At 42.4% G+C, this 20,648-nt stretch overlaps 1 protein-coding gene across 1 annotated transcript in view; it reads left to right on the top strand.

Moving 5' to 3' along the window:
• The window catches only part of LOC124114743 (unconventional myosin-Ib-like), a 43,884-nt gene extending 23,505 nt beyond the window's left edge, over window positions 1-20,379 (top strand). Inside the window, exons 22-31 of the mRNA XM_048380504.1 lie at window positions 2,350-2,418; window positions 2,803-2,889; window positions 4,826-4,912; window positions 8,049-8,210; window positions 8,628-8,759; window positions 9,705-9,811; window positions 11,209-11,344; window positions 12,010-12,168; window positions 13,344-13,483; window positions 15,013-20,379. Coding sequence (XP_048236461.1) covers window positions 2,350-2,418; window positions 2,803-2,889; window positions 4,826-4,912; window positions 8,049-8,210; window positions 8,628-8,759; window positions 9,705-9,811; window positions 11,209-11,344; window positions 12,010-12,168; window positions 13,344-13,483; window positions 15,013-15,136 — 1,203 coding nt within the window. The 3' untranslated portion in view covers window positions 15,137-20,379. The remainder of the gene's footprint in view (window positions 1-2,349; window positions 2,419-2,802; window positions 2,890-4,825; window positions 4,913-8,048; window positions 8,211-8,627; window positions 8,760-9,704; window positions 9,812-11,208; window positions 11,345-12,009; window positions 12,169-13,343; window positions 13,484-15,012) is intronic.
• The last annotated feature ends 269 nt before the right edge of the window (window positions 20,380-20,648 follow it).

Here is a 20,648-nt window from a genome sequence, read left to right as displayed (position 1 = left end):
GCTGATTGTACGGCTGGTTGAGTATGTTGCTGGTTGATTGTGTGCCTGGTTGATTGTGTGGTTGGTTGATTGTGTGGCTGGTTGATTGTGTGGCTGGTTGATTGTGTGGCTGTTTGATTGTGTGGCTGGTTGATTGTGTGGCTGGTTGGTTGTGTGTGTGGCCGGTTGGTTGATTGTGTGGCCGGTTGATTGTGTGGCTAGCTGATTGTGTGGCTGCTTGATTGTGTGGTTGGTTGATTGTGTGGCTAGCTGATTGTGTGGCTGCTTGATTGTGTGGCTGGTTGATTGTGTGGCTGGTTGATTGTGTGGCTGGTTGATTGTGTGGCTGGTTGATTGTGTGGCTGGTTGATTGTGTGCCTGGTTGATTGTGTGGCTGGTTGATTGTGTGGCTGGTTGATTGTGTGGCTGGTTGATTGTGTGGCTGGTTGATTGTGTGCCTGGTTGAGTGTGTGGCTGGTTGATTGTGTGGCTGGTTGATTGTGTGCCTGGTTGAGTGTGTGCCTGGTTGAGTGTGAGGCTGGTTGATTGTGTGGCTGGTTGATTGTGTGCCTGGTTGAGTGTGTGCCTGGTTGATTGTGTGCCTGGTTGAGTGTGTGGCTGGTTGAGTGTGAGGCTGGTTGATTGTGTGCCTGGTTGAGTGTGTGGCTGGTTGATTGTGTGCCTGGTTGAGTGTGTGCCTGGTTGAGTGTGTGGCTGGTTGATTGTGTGGCTGGTTGAGTGTGAGGCTGGTTGATTGTGTGGCTGGTTGAGTGTGAGGCTGGTTGATTGTGTGGCTAGCTGATTGTACGGCTGGTTGAGTATGTTGCTGGTTGATTGTGTGCCTGGTTGATTGTGTGGTTGGTTGATTGTGTGGCTGGTTGATTGTGTGGCTGGTTGATTGTGTGGCTGTTTGATTGTGTGGCTGGTTGATTGTGTGGCTGGTTGGTTGTGTGTGTGGCCGGTTGGTTGTGTGTGTGGCCGGTTGATTGTGTGGCTAGCTGATTGTGTGGCTGCTTGATTGTGTGGTTGGTTGATTGTGTGGCTAGCTGATTGTGTGGCTGCTTGATTGTGTGGCTGGTTGATTGTGTGCCTGGCTGATTGTGTGGTTGGTTGATTGTGTGGCTGGTTGATTGTGTGGCTGGTTGATTGTGTGGCTGTTTGATTGTGTGGCTGGTTGATTGTGTGGCTGGTTGGTTGTGTGTGTGGCTGCTTGATTGTGTGGTTGGTTGATTGTGTGGCTGGCTGCTTGTGTGGTTGGTTGATTGTGTGGTTGGTTGATTGTGTGGCTGGTTGATTGTGTGGCTGGTTGATTGTGTGGCTGGTTGATTGTGTGGTTGGTTGTGTGTGTGGCTCGGTTGGCAACCAAATGGATAGTGATCAGGATCTGTGATTTGTCAGTTGCTGTCAGTTGTTTGTGTGAGGACGTACCATGATGACATGGATCCTTGTTCACGGTATCACTCACTGGATTGTCTGATTATTTACTGTCCGCTGTCATATAGCTGGAATAATGCTGAATGCGCCTATAACAACAAACAAACAAAACATTCTTTTTTTCGTGCGTGTCTTCAAAACTGTTGGTTCAAACTGTTGGAGTGTAAAGCAACATTCATTCACTACATGTATGTGGGCAGTGTATGGAGGATATTTTTTTGTGTTCATCTCATACTATTTTTATGACATGAGTATCGTAAACATAGTATGACATGGACACAAAAATAATGTTCTATTTATTACTGAAGAAGATGTCTACATACAGAGATGAGACCCCTGAAGATTCCGGGGTAAAATAGGTCTTCAGCAACCCATGCATGCCGTAAAGGGTGACTATGCTTGTCGTAAAAGGCGACTAACGGGATCGGGTGGTTAGGCTCGCTGACTTGGTTGATGCATGTCATCGATCCCAATTGCTTGGATCGATGCTCATGATATTAATCACTGGATTGTCTGGTCCAGACTCGATTATTTACAGACAGCCGTCATATAGCTTGAATATTGCTGAGTGCGGCGTTAAACAACAAACCAACCAACCAACCAACCAACCAACCAACCAACAAGGTGAATTTTAGTGTTTACCTATAAGGACAGCAAGTCGCAACAGCGGAACCACAATTTGTCGAATGACGTCAACAATCTTCAGCTATGATGTCGTTTCCAGTGTGACGTCATTCCGACATCACATCACAATAAGAATGACGTCAACAATGCCGTCCGGATGACGGAAACAATATACTATTGTCTCGTGACGTGATATGACCCTAGGGCACATATGATTTGTATGACCCCTGATATGTTTGCCCTTGTATGTAATACATACATTTGTGCTATGAGATGTTGCATAATGAGCTGAGTTGTATTGTCTGTGTCCAGGCCAAGAAGTGCTACAGGAGGAAGAAGAGAAGCGCCTTGATCATCCAGTGCTACTCCCGTGGCTGGAAGGTGAGTCTGGAACTGATCCCTGAATACCACATGCCGGCAGACAATATGCTGTCATGTACCTGATATTGGCATACACTTCCTGATCTATCAAGCACCTGTTGTCTGTACTGAGCCTCAGGCTCTCTCCACAGAACACTCACTTGATGTGTAGACTTACGAACTGTATATGGCTAGTCTTCGACTGATAGGGCCTCAACAATATCTTTCTCGGGTTAAAGTAAGCATGTTGTGCATCTCTCCTGATGTGCTAAAGGTTGCTGGGTCATTGTTGCTCTCTTTACTGGATGACAAAAGGAGCTTCTTGTGCTAAAGTGCTTTCTCCAACTAGGGCTGAACTTGATGAATTCCCATATAACACTTTTGTCTTCATGTTCTTGCTTCCAGGCCCGAAGATTATTGCGGAAGCTCAAACATGAGCGCCGACGCTTGTTAGCGTCAATCGTCATCCAAAAGACTTTCAAAGGCTGGCAGGTGTGATTCGCTGTTGTCAAGCATGTGTTTTGTTCCTAGTTAACAACCTCCTCCTCATCAACTGCAACCTGTCATTCCCTCATTTCAACATTCATTTCTTTGTTTGAAGCACTGGTGTAAATCTAACAACCATAATAGGTTAATTGTAAGATTGAGCATATGTTTTTGCATGGCTTAGTCACAAAGCTTGTGAGATGAAGCTGTATGCACTAGAGCTGGGACATCGATAGTACATGAGGGTGGTGATATAAAGCTGTATACACCACAGCTGGGACATGGATAGTACATGAGGGTGGTGATATAAAGCTGTATACACCACAGCTGGGACATGGATAGTACATGAGGGTGGTGATATGAAGCTGTATACACCACAGCTGGGACATGGATAGTACATGAGGGTGGTGATATGAAGCTGTATACACAACAGCTGGGACATGGATAGTACATGAGGGTGGCAATATGAAGCTGTATACACCACAGCTGGGACATGGATAGTACATGAGGGTGGCAATATGAAGCTGTATACACAACAGCTGGGACATGGATAGTACATGAGGGTGGCAATATGAAGCTGTATACACCACAGCTGGGACATGGATAGTACATGAGGGTGGTGATATGAAGCTGTATACACCACAGCTGGGACATGGATAGTACATGAGGGTGGCAATATGAAGCTGTATACACAACAGCTGGGACATGGATAGTACATGAGGGTGGCAATATGAAGCTGTATACACCACAGCTGGGACATGGATAGTACATGAGGGTGGTGATATGAAGCTGTATACACCACAGCTGGGACATGGATAGTACATGAGGGTGGCAATATGAAGCTGTATACACAACAGCTGGGACATGGATAGTACATGAGGGTGGCAATATGAAGCTGTATACACCACAGCTGGGACATGGATAGTACATGAGGGTGGTGATATGAAGCTGTATACACCACAGCTGGGACATGGATAGTACATGAGGGTGGCAATATGAAGCTGTATACACAACAGCTGGGACATGGATAGTACATGAGGGTGGCAATATGAAGCTGTATACACCACAGCTGGGACATGGATAGTACATGAGGGTGGCAATATGAAGCTGTATACACAACAGCTGGGACATGGATAGTACATGAGGGTGGCAATATGAAGCTGTATACACCACAGCTGGGACATGGATAGTACATGAGGGTGGTGATATGAAGCTGTATACACCACAGCTGGGACATGGATAGTACATGAGGGTGGCAATATGAAGCTGTATACACAACAGCTGGGACATGGATAGTACATGAGGGTGGCAATATGAAGCTGTATACACCACAGCTGGGACATGGATAGTACATGAGGGTGGTGATATGAAGCTGTATACACCACAGCTGGGACATGGATAGTACATGAGGGTGGCAATATGAAGCTGTATACACAACAGCTGGGACATGGATAGTACATGAGGGTGGCAATATGAAGCTGTATACACCACAGCTGGGACATGGATAGTACATGAGGGTGGCAATATGAAGCTGTATACACCACAGCTGGGAAAAGATAGTACATGAGGGTGGTGATATGAAGCTGTATACACAACAGCTGGGACATGGATAGTACATGAGGGTGGCAATATGAAGCTGTATACACCACAGCTGGGACATGGATAGTACATGAGGGTGGCAATATGAAGCTGTATACACCACAGCTGGGACATGGATAGTACATGAGGGTGGTGATATGAAGCTGTATACACTGGAGTTTGGACATTTGAAGTGAAGTCTCAAGTATCTTTTTTGGAGCCTACATGGCATGGGATGGCATTACTTTAAGAACATTTAAAGACATTTTATTATCTTACAATTAACCTCTTATGGTAGAGATGTAGTGAATTGTAATAGTTTTGTTTGCACTTAGAATTATGGTTTATATTCTTCATTTTACAGGCTCGACGGTTATTGGCGAAACTCAAACATGAACGGAAATGTTTGTTGTCGTCAATTGTGATCCAAAAGACATATAGAGGATGGCAGGTGTGAAACATAGCATGCAACTAGCTGTTGACTAGTACAATGTTGAGGGAATGCAGCAATGTTCATGTTAACACAGCACTGGCTAGTTGACTAGTACAATGTAGAAGGAATGCAGTGTTGTTCATGTTGACACAGCACTGGCTAGTTGACTAGTACAATGTAGAGGCAATGCAGCGTTGTTCAGGTTAACACAGCACTGGCTAGTTGACTAGTACAATGTAGAGGGAATGCAGTGTTGTTCATGTTAACACAGTGCTTGCTTGTTGACTAGTACAATGTAGAGGGAATGCAACGTTGTTCATGTTAACACAGTGCTGGCTAGTACAATGTAGAGGGAATGCAGCGTTGTTCATGTTAAAACAGCACTAGCTAGGTGACTAGTACAATGTAGAGGGAATGCAGCATTGTTCATGTTAACACAGCACTAGCTAGTTGACTAGTACAATGTAGAGGGAATGCAACGTTGTTCATGTTAACAGCACTAGCTAGTTGACTAGTACAATGTAGAGGGAATTCAGCGTTGTTCATGTTAACACAGCACTAGCTAGTTGACTAGTACAATGTAGAGGGAATGCAGCGTTGCTCATGTTAACACAGCACTGGCTAGTTGACTAGTACAATGTAGAGGCAATGCAGTGTTGTTCATGTTGACACAGCACTGGCTAGTTGACTGGTACAATGTAGAGGGAATGCAACGTTGTTCATGTTAACACAGTGCTGGCTAGTACAATGTAGAGGGAATGCAGCGTTGTTTTTATGTTAACACAGTGCTGGCTAGTTGACTAGTACAAGGTAGAGGGAATGCAGTGTTGTTCATGTTAACACAGTGCTGGCTAGTTGACTAGTACAATGTAGAGGGAATGCAGCGTTGTTAATGTTAACACAGCACTGGCTAGTTGACTAGTACAATGTAGAGGGAATGCAACGTTGTTCATGTTAACACAGCACTGGCTAGTTGACTAGTACAATGTAGAGGGAATGCAGTGTTGTTCATGTTGACAGAGCACTGGCTAGTTGACTAGTACAATGTAGAGGGAATGCAACGTTCATGTTGACACAGCACTGGCTAGTTGACTAGTACAATGTAGAGGGAATGCAACATTGTTCATGTTGATAGAGCACTGGCTAGTTGACTAGTACAATGTAGAGGGAATGCAGTGTTGTTCATGTTGACAGAGCACTGGCTAGTTGACTAGTACAATGTAGAGGGAATGCAACGTTTTTCATGTTAACACAGCACTGGCTAGTTGACTAGTACAATGTAGAGGAGGGAATGCAACATTGTTCATGTTGACAGAGCACTGGCTAGTTGACTAGTACAATGTAGAGGGAATGCAATGTTCATGTTGACAGAGCACTGGCTAGTTGACTAGTACAATGTAGAGGGAATGCAGTGTTGTTCATGTTGACAGAGCACTAGCTAGTTGACTGGTACAATGTAGAGGGAATGCAACGTTGTTCATGTTGACAGAGCACTGGCTAGTTGACTAGTACAAGGTAGAGGGAATGCAACGTTGTTCGTGTTGACACAGCACTGGCTAGTTGACTAGTACAATGTAGAGGGAATGCAACGTTGTTCATGTTAACACAGCATGATTTCACGCAGAAATTGCCGATAACTTTAATTCAGGCTTCTAACTCACAGTAGATCTCGCAGTCATAGAACTATTTAACTAATTAAACTGTAGTTGATATGGTGCATTGTTCTATAACATTTTAACACCGACTTCTCTGATATGCAGACTCACATTTCAGAGAGTGAGCCAGGGGCTTTATGAGAGTAGCGTTGTTATCATCAAAACACCAACATTTGCTATCTCCAGGTGATAAGAGAGGTATCTCTCAAACACAAGTTGTTTGTCAGTTCCCTAAGCTTAAGATGTACAGAAAATGTTTGTAGAGCATTCCAATTGACATTCCAATTGACATTCCTATCACTATCAGTTTCCATTGAGATAGAGAATGTTGGTGTTGTTCAGATTTTAATTAATGTTAACATTTCTAATAATAACTTATGTTCACTTAATACTATTATTAATTGGTTAATACATAGATCATTCTCAATATTTGTGTCATAATTATGTTTTTTTTAAATCTAATTTCAATATGCACTAAAATAGTAATATTTCTGAGGACTTTTTGACAGGGATCTATTATTTGTATAATGCAGTTGAGTAGCGAGAAATGAAATATAAGAAACAAAGGGACTGATAAGCATTAGAGTATTATGTAACACAACAAGATAGCTGATTATGTTACTTGTAGAGGCTGATGCAACTAAAATGTAATGTGAATCATCGTGTAATGTGAATCATTGTGTAATGTGAATCATAGTGTAATGTGAATCAATGTGCAATGTGAATCAATGTGCAGCATGAATCAATGTGCATGCAGATGTTTGGCAAGGGGCATGTTCTGTGTTTGTTCTCGGTTTGATTTATGTTTGTTATGGCTACAGTGTTTAAGTGCAGCTGCTCTGTTTAATGTCAAAGATATCGATGTTGCAGCTGTTCATTTAATGTCAGACATCCATGTTGCAGCTGCTGTTTAATGTCAGATATCCATTTTGCAGATGCCCTTTTTAATGTCAGACATCCATGTTGCAGCTGTTCATTTAATGTCAGACATCCATGTTGCAGCTGCTGTTTAATGTCAGATATCCATTTTGCAGATGCTCTGTTTAATGTCAAAAATATCCAGGTTCATGAGAACATATCGAACATACTATCTCTATCAGATACTGTCTCTATCATGGTCTAGCTCTATTATCTTTTACCTTTCGTCTCATCTGTTTCTTACATATTGTAAATATGAGAATATACATAGATATAGATTGTATATCCCTCTTTAGGTTGGTAAGTGGTTCGTTATGTGTTGCTGTTCGTAATGTCATGTGATATATGTTCCATTGATATATTGATGCTTTGCCTTGATATATGTTTTTGTGCAATATATGTTTTGCTACAAGATGTTACGACATCTAATGCTGTGTCCTGATTGGTTCATTATATGTATTGTAAGCATTGCTACAGATGGCTGTTGAATATGTGTCGCTGACACTGTACTGAATGTTATAAATTGTTGTATACCATCTATTGTTGCCATGGAGATAAGAGATATATGTTATTATCTTCAGGCTCGGAAGCTGCTGGCTAAACTGAAGCATGAGAAGCGAGTCCTATGGTCTGTCACAGTGATACACAAGTTCTTCCTTGGTTGGAAGGTCCGGAAGGAGTACAGTGCCAAGTTCAGGAAGATCGCCGGACCGAAGATTGCAAGATTCTTCAAAATAGCATTGGTATGATCTGAATCTGGAATCTGAATCTGAGCAGAGAATATGTCATTGATTCTGCATTTAGGTGTATTCATGTCTCCGTCTGTGTGATCAGTGGACTAGCTTCAGTTGCCACCACAAGGCAGAATAGGTTCAAGTGCCATGCTTGTCCATAGGCCTGCAAACATTGGGACCAGGTCGTCAAGCTTTGGGACCAGGTTATCAAGTTTTGGGACATGGCCGATTTCATGTCGCTGTAGTGTGGATTGGTGCTCATGTTTTCAATCCCTTGTTCCTCGGGCCAAGACTTCATTATTTACAGGCCCTGATGAAATGTACTTTGAATGTTGCTGAGTAAGCAGCATTCCGCTCACTATTCAACTGCCAGATAATGCTGACTCAAGCATGTTACTATACTGACAAATGTTCTCCAATATTCAGAAAAAGCAGTATTTGCTGAAGCTGCGTGACAACCTCCCCTCCAAGTCCCCCATCAGCCCTGACTGGCCCAAAGCACCCACACGGTTCAAGCAGTCATCTGAAGAACTGAAGAAAATCTTCCACAAATGGAGGGTGAGTGGTAGGACCTGAAAATGTGTGTAGGGGGTTGTGAAGTGAGTGAGGGTGGTGGTGGAAGTGAGGGTGTGTGAAAGACCTGTAGGGGAAGGAGCAAGAGGTGAGGTGAGTGATAGGGCAGACGGAAGTTGAGAAGAAAAGCTAGAGCCTCATTGTGATGTCAGATGTCATTGTGATGTCAGATATCTTTGTGATGTCAGATGTCGTTGTGATGTCAGATGTCTTTATAATATCGGATGTCGTTGCCATGTCAGATGTCTTTGTGATGTCAGATGTCATGGAGATGTCAGATGTCTTTGTGATGTCAGATGTCGTTGTGATGTCAGATGTTTTTGTGATGTCAGATGTCATTGTGATGTCAGATGACGTGATGTCAGATGTCTTTATAATGTCGGATGTCGTGATGTCAGATGTCTTTGTGATGTCAGATGGCGTTGTGATGGCAGATGTCGTTGTGATGTCAGATGTCGTTGTGATGGCAGATGTCATTGGGATCTCAGATGTCATTGTGATGTCGGATATCAATGTGTTCTACCTCAGGTCGAACTGTTCTGTTTTTGTTTTTCTATCACATGAGAAAGAGGTGTTTCCTCAAAGTGTCAAATGCATCTCTTTAATAAGAGTATATAATCCCAATGTATTACCAAATGTATTATTTGTTGGCTTTGACGTGTAAAGGAAATAATGACCTTATACAATACCCCTTAAATTCATCCTCTGAAATTACTACTGGTAAAACTATCACAATGACATGTAAGAGGAAAGTGTATAGCCTTTCTGTGCAGCAACAAATGGGGTTTCAGGTCATACTGGTGTATGCTGCAAACCTCCACCTATTACACCAGCCCCCGGGGAATATCAGTCTCACTTTCCGTACAGAAATGTGTAGCTCTGGCTGCTCCATTATATCCCAGTACTCAGTGTCCATGTTTGTGTTTCCAGTGTGCCAAGTATCGATCACGGTTTGATGAAGCTGCGCGATATCGAATGAAAGAAAAGGTGACGGCCAGCAACATTTTCAAGGACAGGAAGGAAATCTACCCCAGCAGGTGGGGAGCACTGCCTAGCTACAAGTGATATATACTGCACATGATTTGTAATGTGTGTAGGCTGTATAGGTGGCAGAGTCATCTAGGGCTGCATATTGCGGAGTTGCGTCCCTTAGGCATGCCAGAATCCAATGATCAGAACCCCAAGTTCCCCCCGGATATGGTTGAAACATCATACCAATAGACTTGTTAGAAGGGGCTGGGACAAGGACTAGTCTGCTCAGAGTCAGTATACTGTGTGTGAGTGGGGTATCCATGTTAAGCATTGTATCTCAGTGGGCTAGCACTATAAAACTGGCACAAGTTGTGACTAGTACAAGCAGTCACACACACACGTGCTATATTACTGCAATAATCTTGAACGAGCCTTTCAACCCCACCTCACTTCATGTACGCTCTTAACTTGGTGAAGCATATGCTTTTGGGTTGGTTCGGAGATGAGCCTAATGTGTTTTCAATGTAGAGCTTGGTTACCTGTAGATTCAACGGCACTAAATTGAATTTGGAACAGAAGACGCAGAGGTTTCAAATGTTAAGTTTAACGTGGTTAAATATAATGGTTACCTAGCTCTTCATTGAAAACACGGTATGTTTATCTCCATACTACCATGACTAAATAAAACATGTATTCTTTAGTGTTAGTGAATACATTGAGAGAAATGGCATGGTTTGAATCTAGTGCTTTGAGTGGGATGTCGATCAAGGAATCACTGACAACAGCCTTTAAACAAAATATGGCGCTGTATATACTACAGCAGTTTGTTTACACTGAAATACTTCATTCGAACATATGACAGGCATTGAAAGCATGTAAGCATGGCAACTTGGTAAGCTAACATGAGGTGGGCACCCCTAAAGAAAACTAAGCAAGCTTTGCAAAGGTTTTGTTCTACACCGCACATCACTGTTATGACGTCATATCGCTCATTGTGAGACAAAAGATATGTCAGTCATATATGGTAAAGCCTCAAATAGCAAGCTCTCTATTGTTCTCAAAACTTGAAACACATTCTCTTTGTAGATTTCTATCATGTTTTCTGCACGAAATGTATTGCCACACATCCTTCGAATGTTGTAATTACTGCAACTTAACATTTTGTAACCTTTTATTGTACATATAATTATTTAAATATATCAACCAACAGTGTCTGTAGATGAACGACTATTCTAAAGATATTAGCTTCGGTGGTGATATGGCCATCAAATCGAATGTTTCATTCAGAGGTAGTTAACTGTGATTTGATAACCTTTAGGTAACCAATCAAAATCGAGTATTTTCCAAATTCATGGTAGAATAAAGGGTATGCTATGGACTGTGTGAAGCTTATGGTCTGGTTGACAATGCATGTCTTGGCTAAAGAATGTCAGTGATCATTTGAAGTGTCCCCTCCTTTCAGTGTGGGTGAAGCGTTCCGAGGTGACTACGCGGCTCTACAACAGAACCAGAAGTGGAAGAAGCTGTCCGGTCAGACCGCAGATCAGCAGATCGTCTTTGCTGAAATGGTCATGAAGATCAACAGAGCCAACGGGAAGGTGAGACATTCATAGGCGAGGTGAGGACAAATATGTCCATGTTCCAAATTCTTCTTAAGTCAGAAATATTGATTCATTGCATGGTTTGTGTTTAACATGCACTACTCAACAGATGATAGGGATACTCAAATACGGCCCTCCTGTCCACTCAGTAGACAGCTGCTTAAAGTTAGGGCTGGGAAAGTTTGGGTGGTTCCTGATTAGGACCTGGGTACCCACAGGACTACCCAGACCTGTCACGTGATATACAGTTTGGTGACAATGACCAAAGTCCATGGTTATAATTTAAGTCGCTAATGTTTGCATTCCTTCTGACTTTTATATCTTTGAGTAAAGATATAACTTATGTCAACTTGTATACATGATCAGATCGTTTTTTACAGTCATGTATCTAAATAGATTTTGTCAGGGCTCTTAATTGACAAATCAAAATCAGACATTTTATATCAAACTCCTACAGCAGGTACCCGGTAGGGTCGGGGAATAGGGGGCCGGTACCTGTAGTACATTTGAACTCTTTCCGGCCCTAATGAATATACATCAGTCCAAAGTACTAGTACATTCCTATGTTCAACCAGTTCCAACCTGGAGGGTAGGAGTATCCATATCAGAAGAAGAGCAGTATATTGTGTGTATATCACTGATGATGTTTGTGTGTTCTGCAGATGGTGCAGATGCTGTTTGTGATGAGCACACAGGCCATCTTGATCATCGACAACAAGACCATGGCCCTGAAGTACAGAATCCCTCTGGGCCAGATACACCGCATCTCTCTCAGTCCATACCAGGACAAACTCGTCATCTTCCATATTCAGAAGTCAGGAGTAAGTCGAGGGGATGGGGAAGGGTTTTTATGGGGTAGGTCAGGATTGAGTCGGGGGCAGCATGGCTTGAGGAGAGTGGCTTGAGGAGAGTGGCTTGAGGAGAGTGGCTTGGGGAGTGAGGCTTGAGGAGAGTGGCTTGGCCAGCATGGCTTGGGCAGTTCGGCTTGGGGAGAATGGCTCGTGGAGCGTGGCTCGTGGAGTGTGGCTTTAGGAGCGTGGCTTGGGGAGCGTGGCTTGGGGTGTGCGGCTTGGGGAGAGAGGCTGGGGGAGCGTGGCTTGGGTAGCACGGCTTGGGGAGAATGGCTCGTGGAGCGTGGCTCGTGGAGTGTGGCTTTAGGAAAGTGGCTTGGGCAGTGTGGCTTGGGGAGAATGGCTCGTGGAGCGTGGCTCGTGGAGCGTGGCTTTAGGAGCGTGGCTTGGGGAGTGGGGTTTGGGGAGCGTGGCTTGGGGTGTGCGGCTTGGGGAGAGAGGCTTGGGCAGCATGGCTTGGACAGTGTGGCTTGGGGAGAATGGCTCGTGGAGCGTGGCTCGTGGAGTGTGGCTTTAGGAAAGTGGCTTGGGCAGTGTGGCTTGGGGAGAATGGCTCGTGGAGCGTGGCTCGTGGAGTGTGGCTTTAGGAAAGTGGCTTGGGCAGTGTGGCTTGGGGAGAATGGCTCGTGGAGTGTGGCTTTAGGAAAGTGGCTTGGGGAGCGTGGCTTGGGGTGTGCGGCTTGGGGTGTGCGGCTTGGGGAGCGTGGCTTGGGTAGCACGGCTTGTGTTGAGTGGTTATGGGAGCGTGGCTTGGGGGAGTGAGGCTTGGGGAATGATATGGAACGTTAATGTTGGTAATGGGTCCTTAACCCTGGAGAAAAACAACTGACCTCCATTTCTGATACCCAGTCCACCATTTTGTTGGGTGGTGAGGTAGCCCAGTGGTTAAAGCGTTCACTCGTCAAACCAAAGACCATAATTTGATTCCTCATTTGGGCATAATGTTTGAAGCCCATTTCCTGGGTGTCCCTTGCTGTGGTAGTGCTGGAATATTGCAGAAACAGTATGCTCACTCATTCACTCACTCACTCCACCATTTTGTAATGCATATCAATCCGTATCTCTGTCTCAGTACACAAATGTCATACAGACTGGGTTCTCTTCTTGTGGATTGTCAAGAAAATATTTTAACCCATTTGTTGCAGAGTGAAAACGGTGATATTTTGTCGAAGAAGGGAGACTTCATCTTCAGCTGTGATCCCCATGTGATAGAACTGGTAGCCAAGGCGTACCTGGTGGTGCAGAACCACACCAAGAAGCCCCCGGAGGTGCAGATATCTCCACAGTATGTATACCCTGTCAGTTAGCACTGGGGTCATTATCACTGTCAATATCAGGTTTGCAGTAGTTGGGGATACAGGTGACCCAGTCATCTATGTGCAGAGTTGCATCCCTTAGGCATTCCAAAACCATGGTACATGTCATGGAAAGGTCAAAGTTAAAGGTCATGAGTTAGAAAAAATATTGGTTACACTTTTTCAAAAAGCATTACTTTATAAGTCATACCAAATGAAATGTCAGCGCCATATCTATCAAAGGTCAAGGTCAATTTAGAGGTTATTGTGAAGCATGGTTGTATCATTCATTGCCAGATGCTGTTGTAGTTTGACTTGTACAAGCCTGGGACTTGTTGGATGTTAAGACGTCTTGAATAAGGTCAGGGTCTAGAAGTTTTTGAATTGAACGTAAAGGGTGGTATTAAGATGTGTTGAGAAAATGGGGTTAATGGGTCTGCTTCTGGTTTTTGTTTGCAAACACCTCTAGTTCTAATTAAAGGGGAAGTGTACACGCAAAAATCACTTTCTTTCTTTTTCTAAACAAAACGCAATTTTAGAATTAATTAGTATCTGTGTTTGGAACACTCATTTTTTTCACAGTGAAAGTAGGAAGCTCACAATAGTGTGAAAATGATATGCCGTTATGAGGCCTTCGTTTTTCGAGCTAAACAGGCCTGAGTTATCCCCCTTAGATTATGACGTAATTGGTGCCAATTCAACTGGGTCCCTGTCTATTCTCAACGCAAAAGATATCAAGTACCAGTTTGCGGTAAAACAACATGGCCTTCGACACACTCCGGCGCAGTGGTGACTCAGCATAACACTATGCTGGCTGGCATTTGAGACGCTAGAATCACACACCTAGACCTACACCACGTGAAGCGGCTCTAACAAAGCATGATGATGTCATAATGTTTATCAATTGGCACCAATGACGTCATATTGCAAGGGGCATAAGCCATGGTGTTTTTGTTGTGGAAATAGAACACTTGGTAAATGTGAAAAATATAAATCGTTTTAATGCGATAAATATGTTAATTAATTGTGATATTTTTATATTTTTGTCTATGACACTTCTAGGTTAACACTTTTAATGTGGAAAAAGTACAAGAAAAATAGATTAATTTCCGTGTGAACTTGCCCTTTAAGGGCTAGACATTGTGTGACAATTGTTAGAATATATCTCTGTGCAGATGGATGATTTGATAGGTAGTGTGCTGAACATTACTTCCTATGGTATGGCAGGCAGGTTGAGGACTGGATAGAACCCACTTGTGAATGTATTGTTTGTTTGTTGTTTAAAACGGCACTCAGCAATATTCCAGCTATTTGACGGTGGTCTGTAAATAATCAAATCTGTTGATTGATTGATGTGAGCATGGATCCACACAATTGGGATACAATGACATGCATCAACCAAGTTGATCCACCTGATCCTGTTAATCGCCTCTTACGATAAACATGGGTTGCTGAGGACCTATTCTAACCCGGATCCTCACAGGTGGGTGAATGTAGTGTACTGACTTTCTCCTTGTAGGTTGTTAGCAGAGTTCAAGGGTTCCAGTGTTGAGGTCGCCTTCAGCAAAGACGCACAGAGCATCCAGGGTGCCGGCCTCAAAGTCACTCGCAAAGGAAACAGACTTGATGTATTCAATGCATGATGAGGCAGTTATGGCAACTTAATCACTTAATCCATAATTTATACACCAATGAACAACTGATGATCTGGCAGTGTTGATTTCCGTGACCTGAGGATCCATCCTGGCGTCAGAACCAATATCATCGCTGGCGCCAGGTTCTCTCATGTGATAAAGTGTGTATTGGTTGGCACCAGTCTGGAGTGCCTTGTCGCAACAAAACTAAGAAGGAGCTACAATACATACATATGTGTATGCTTGATGGAGCTAGGTCAGGGGACACACAGCAATTGTCAAAAATGGAAGGAAATTGATTTAGCACCATATCTACGCAATGGGAGAAATATTAAGGATGATTCCGAGAGTTGGATATGCAATCAAGGGAGATAATTCAATCTGGTGCCAGAAACAGACTGCTGTGATGGATGATAATCAGACTGTGTGATTTTATATGATTCAACACTTGGTTTTTCCATCTCATTAAGAGTTTTTTTGTAAAGATGTTTTTATACAAGATTACAGAATTTATGTTTAGGCAAGTGGGACCAGAAAGTACTAACATGAGAAAAGAATGAATGTACGGATGTTTGTCATCTGATGATGCCTGATATGGGGGACTTGAAGGGCCAGTTTTGCTTCAGTGGGGACTAAGGGAGCTTCGCGGGGCCAAGGGTGCTTCAGCAGGTAATCCTGAGGGTATGATAAAGCACCTGAGTGCAAATAAGAGGCAACACAAGCTGGGGTCGGACACACAGAAATAGTTAAAGCTTGTAACAATATGGGAAGGCAGGCTTGTTTCACAATGTGGGACGGGAGGCTTGTAACACAATATGGGAAGGGAGGCTTGTAACAATGTGGGAAGGGAGGCTTGTAACAATTAGGGAAGGGAAACTTGTAACACAATGTGGGAAGGGAGGCTTGTTTCACAATGTGGGAAGGGAGCCTTGTAACAATATGGGAAGGGAGGCTTGTGTAACAATGAGGGAAGGGAGGCTTGTTTCACAATGTGGGAAGGGAGGTTTGTTTCACAATGTGGGAAGGGAGGCTTGTTTCTCCAGAGTCAGATAGGGTTGGCAGTTTCATGTAGAATCCATGTAGAAGACAGTCTGATGGTCCTTGTCTCCCTTGTATGTGTTGGTAGTAAGGACACATGCAGGAGCCAAGTAGTGGGAAAGTATTTCCCGAATGTTAAACTGTAGGGGGCTATTGCAAGTGTGACTGACCATGAGAGAACAATTGAGAAAATGTTAAAGATTTCATCGGTAATGTTTGTAGGGGACCAAAAATGATATTTAGAGTATCAGACCGTACATACCAAATACAGATATTTTTACATTTCTGTTAGTTCCATGTTTGACAAAACCAGTAAGTTTGCCTTTGTCTGAGAATCTTCCAAACGGTGATGTTATTGTAGCTTTAAGCATGGCTCCATGCAGTGAACAAGTTGTTGAACAGACTTTCTACACATGTTGTCATCTTGTTATACTTTGTATACATTTCATTGATGTCAATACCAATATGCAATATGTTTGATTCAGTGATATATGATATGACACAGTTTCCATATCATACAATGTTGCACTGTTACATGTGAATGTAGGCGCTAACTCCCAATACATAACACATGGTCAGATACATGTACCAGATTTTCTGGTAAATTGTATATCATCAGGTCTCGTGATATTTTATCGCAAATTCACATATTCATTGACCAAGTTTGTTATCTCCTTGTCATTCACCTGAAGCGATATGATGTAGTATTGCACACTACACAATATAGCAGTTTTCCAGAAGCTAGTACCCAAGGATGGTGGACTGTACACAAGAAAATATGGTACTTGTTTGGTCAGCTGGTCGCTGCAGAATGGGCACTAATACACTACAAATCCATTCCATTCCCAGGGACAAGAATGACACTGTTTGTCTTGTGCCTGTTATGACGCCTGTTTTCCATGCCTGGCCGTCACTCCTGACTAAATAAGCACAACTTTTAACTCTGATGGAGACCATTACATAATTAATGTATGGGGTAACAAAACTGTTTGTGTTGTGATTTATACTCCCAAATAGCTGAGCATGGAATCAGGATGAACACAGATCTGTGACTGGGGCTAAAATGTCATGTGTTAGCAGCAGTACAGATGGGAAGAGCCACATCAGTCTTTACTGTCTATCATTGAATAATTATTTCATATTATCAGATTGTGCAGTACAAAATTCAGGGCAGGTAGACAGTAATCCAGTGGACTGTTCCACAAAGCGATCTTAGCAGTATGATGACCGTAACTCCCATATTTTAACATAGGCTTACGATAGTTGTGGTGCTATGATCACTTTGTGGAACTTGACCCTCGAACAGGCCAACCGGTGGTTGATAGTGTGAGCATGGATTCACACCAGAAGGTACAAACACCTATTCAGGCAGTCATGTCACAGCAAAGTTTCTGTCAGAGAGCCACCGAGAGCTGAGTGTTGCAGCTGAGATGCAGAGTGTTTAAAACTAGTCACCACTTTCTAAAGGAATTTGTTTAGGTTTATCACCAGGCTACATGTGTAGGTGTGATTCTGTCATGGTGGGCCTTGGTAAGGCTATCCACGTGTTATGTGCCATGACATGTTTCATTCATGTGTTGTGTGACATTTCAGGTGATACTTCTGAAGATGTTCCAGTCAATATATAGCTCTGAATATACACATATATATATATCTGATAAGAGTAGATTATTTAGGACCCTTGAATGTTGCCCATAATCTTTCCTCTCAGGCAGAGATGCCACTATTGCCAGTCTTTTCATGCAGGACTGCCAGTGTTGATAGTTCTATTAGCAGCACTAACCATGTCAGCAAGTTCCCAATGATTTCCCGGAACCTGCATTAATAAATGAGATACATTTTCAATTTCATTTGGTTTCTAGAGAAATGTTTCACACAAAGATGCCATGGTTACCAGATCCACGGAGTGTGACTGGGGCATGTTAGTGATACATACCTGCTGACAAGTGCAGCTGTACCCAAGACACAATTAGCAAGAGGACACAGCGTCGCCCATGAATATAAATAAACTCTTTTCATGTTACCCCAGTCATCTTAAACTTGCACAGTACAGACTCGCTATCACCAGAATTATGTTGAATTTTGAAAATAAAACAATGTGATTTGTTTGTATGAAAAGGCTGTATAATTCCTACATTTTGGCCCTCCTGTGACTAGATGCTGCTGTGACTGGCAGATGATTGGGTTGGCATCTCTGGCCATTATTATTTAACTATGCATATATCTTCTATATATATGTTGCTTGTTATAGTTAGTGAGATATTTATTTTTGTCACAGTGTTACCATGTTGATGACTGGTGTACATGGTGTAGTTTCTTCTTGCATGCGTATATACACACAGACCCTTCATTGTACCATTGTCTTTGCTGGTAGGGGAATATCTATAAGCTGTTACAACATCTGAATAAGTACGAACACAAAATTGCTTATTAACCTACGAATAATTTCAGCCCTTTTTAGACTCAATATTGATGATATGAGGGGAATTCTATTTATATAGCTTCAACACAGATGCTGTATGTTAGCCTTTCACTGTCATTGTAGTCCATTAATGTACATATGGTTAAACTTCCAGGTGGTTTCATTATCTACAAGGTGACAATTCAGTGCATTGTTCCATCAGCTACAGTGTGGCAGTTAATGCATTGTTCCATCAGCTAATAATGCATTGTTCCATCTGCTACAGTGTGGCATTTAATGCATTATTCCATCAGCTAATAATGCATTGTTCCATCAGCTAATAATGCATTGTTCCATCAGCTACACTGTGTCATTTAATGCATTGTTCCATCAGCTAATAATGCATTGTTCCATCAGCTACAGTGTGTCATTTAATGCATTGTTCCATCAGCTAATAATGCATTGTTCCATCAGCTACAGTGTGGCAGTTAATGCATTGTGGCAGTTAATGCATTGTTTCATCAGCTGCATTGTGACAGTTAATGCATTGTTCCATCAGCTGCATTGTGGTAATTAATGCATTGTTCCATCAGCTGCATTGTGACAGTTAATGCATTGTTTCATCAGCTGCATTGTGACAGTTATTGCAGTGTTCCATCAACTGCAGTGTGGCAATTAATGCATTGTTCCATCAGCTGCATTGTGGCAGTTAATGCATTGTTCCATCAGCTATAGTGTGGCAGTTAATGCATTGTTCCATCAGCTGCATTGTGACAGTTAATGCATTGTTCCATCAGCTACAGTGTAGCAGTTAATGCGTTTGCTCCAACTCGGTGTTGCAGTTAATGCATTGTTCCATCACCTCAAATGTGTCAGTTATGCATTGTCAATGCACTTCGGTGTGGCAGTTGAAGCAGTCACATAACTATCATCAAATGAATGCGCTTGTTCTTGGAGCAGTACTTGACATTCATTTTGCCAAACCAAAGTGCAGCAGCTTGTTTCTGAAGCTGCATTTTGTATCAAAGCCAACATTTTACATTGCAGAATACTTTTTATACCACCAATACTTTTTTTTATTATCTTGGTTATTCTTTACCATGTGAGAGTAATCAAACATCATTGCTGAAACAATATGTTGCATTTCTAATCTGTTGTATGTGAAGCTCCATAGTAAAATTTATTGTCACTGTAGATAGATTCTGATATGTTGATGCAATAAATTGTATGATGTGACAATGTAACATATGTTAAGGCTTGGATGCAGTGTTTTCAAAATATGGTGTGGGGTGCACTTATTTACTTGTAAACATTTCAGCTACTATCATATCAACCTTGTTTTTGTTACTCTCTCTGAAATGTATAAAGGGAAGCTACTCTGTCATCCCCTCACCTCCTTCTCTGCATCGGTCTGTTCCTGCCAGGTTTTGTTTGTGACGTATCTCACACTGCATGTTCCGCTGTGCTTTTCAGACAGTATATCCATGTGAAGGCATATACTGTATAATGTGTATATTGTGTGATTCTGAGAGTGAGTGAAATCATTTGGTAAATGATAAATATTGCTATTATTATTAAGATTATTATTCTTGATCTTCACACAAACTGTCTCAAGCAGTGAGTGCCACGGATCAGTCGGTTCTGAGCTGCATGCCGTCGACACAGATTTGGTTAATCTATCAATCTTGTTATTATGATTTTCATCTTCTTTGACCAATATGTTGTATATTTTATACTAGCTGAATGTTGTGGCTATATAATATATACCAGGAAACATTTTAGTTAACCAGAATAAACATGCTGGACAAATACAGATATCAGTTGTTTTCTCGTCATTCTCATAGCATTTCTTTCACATTGCTTCTCTAAGCACCACAATTAGCTGCTAAGAGTGACATCCCTCAGGCTTGTCAGTAACCTGTAGCCATGGGTTCAAATCCCAGATTCACCCAGGTTATGTTTGTGGGTTTTGTCAGCACTATACCTGTAATTACACATTAGTCATGTAGGTCTAAGTGAGATCTTATTACACACCAGCCATGCAGGTCTATGTGAGATCTCATTGCACACCAGTCATGTAGA

The sequence above is a fragment of the Haliotis rufescens genome, unplaced genomic scaffold (genome assembly GCF_023055435.1).
Source record: "Haliotis rufescens isolate VD_foot unplaced genomic scaffold, xgHalRufe1.0.p SCAF_31, whole genome shotgun sequence".
NCBI classification, from domain to species: Eukaryota; Metazoa; Mollusca; class Gastropoda; order Lepetellida; family Haliotidae; genus Haliotis; species Haliotis rufescens.
This window is presented reverse-complemented; position numbering and strand designations above follow the sequence as displayed.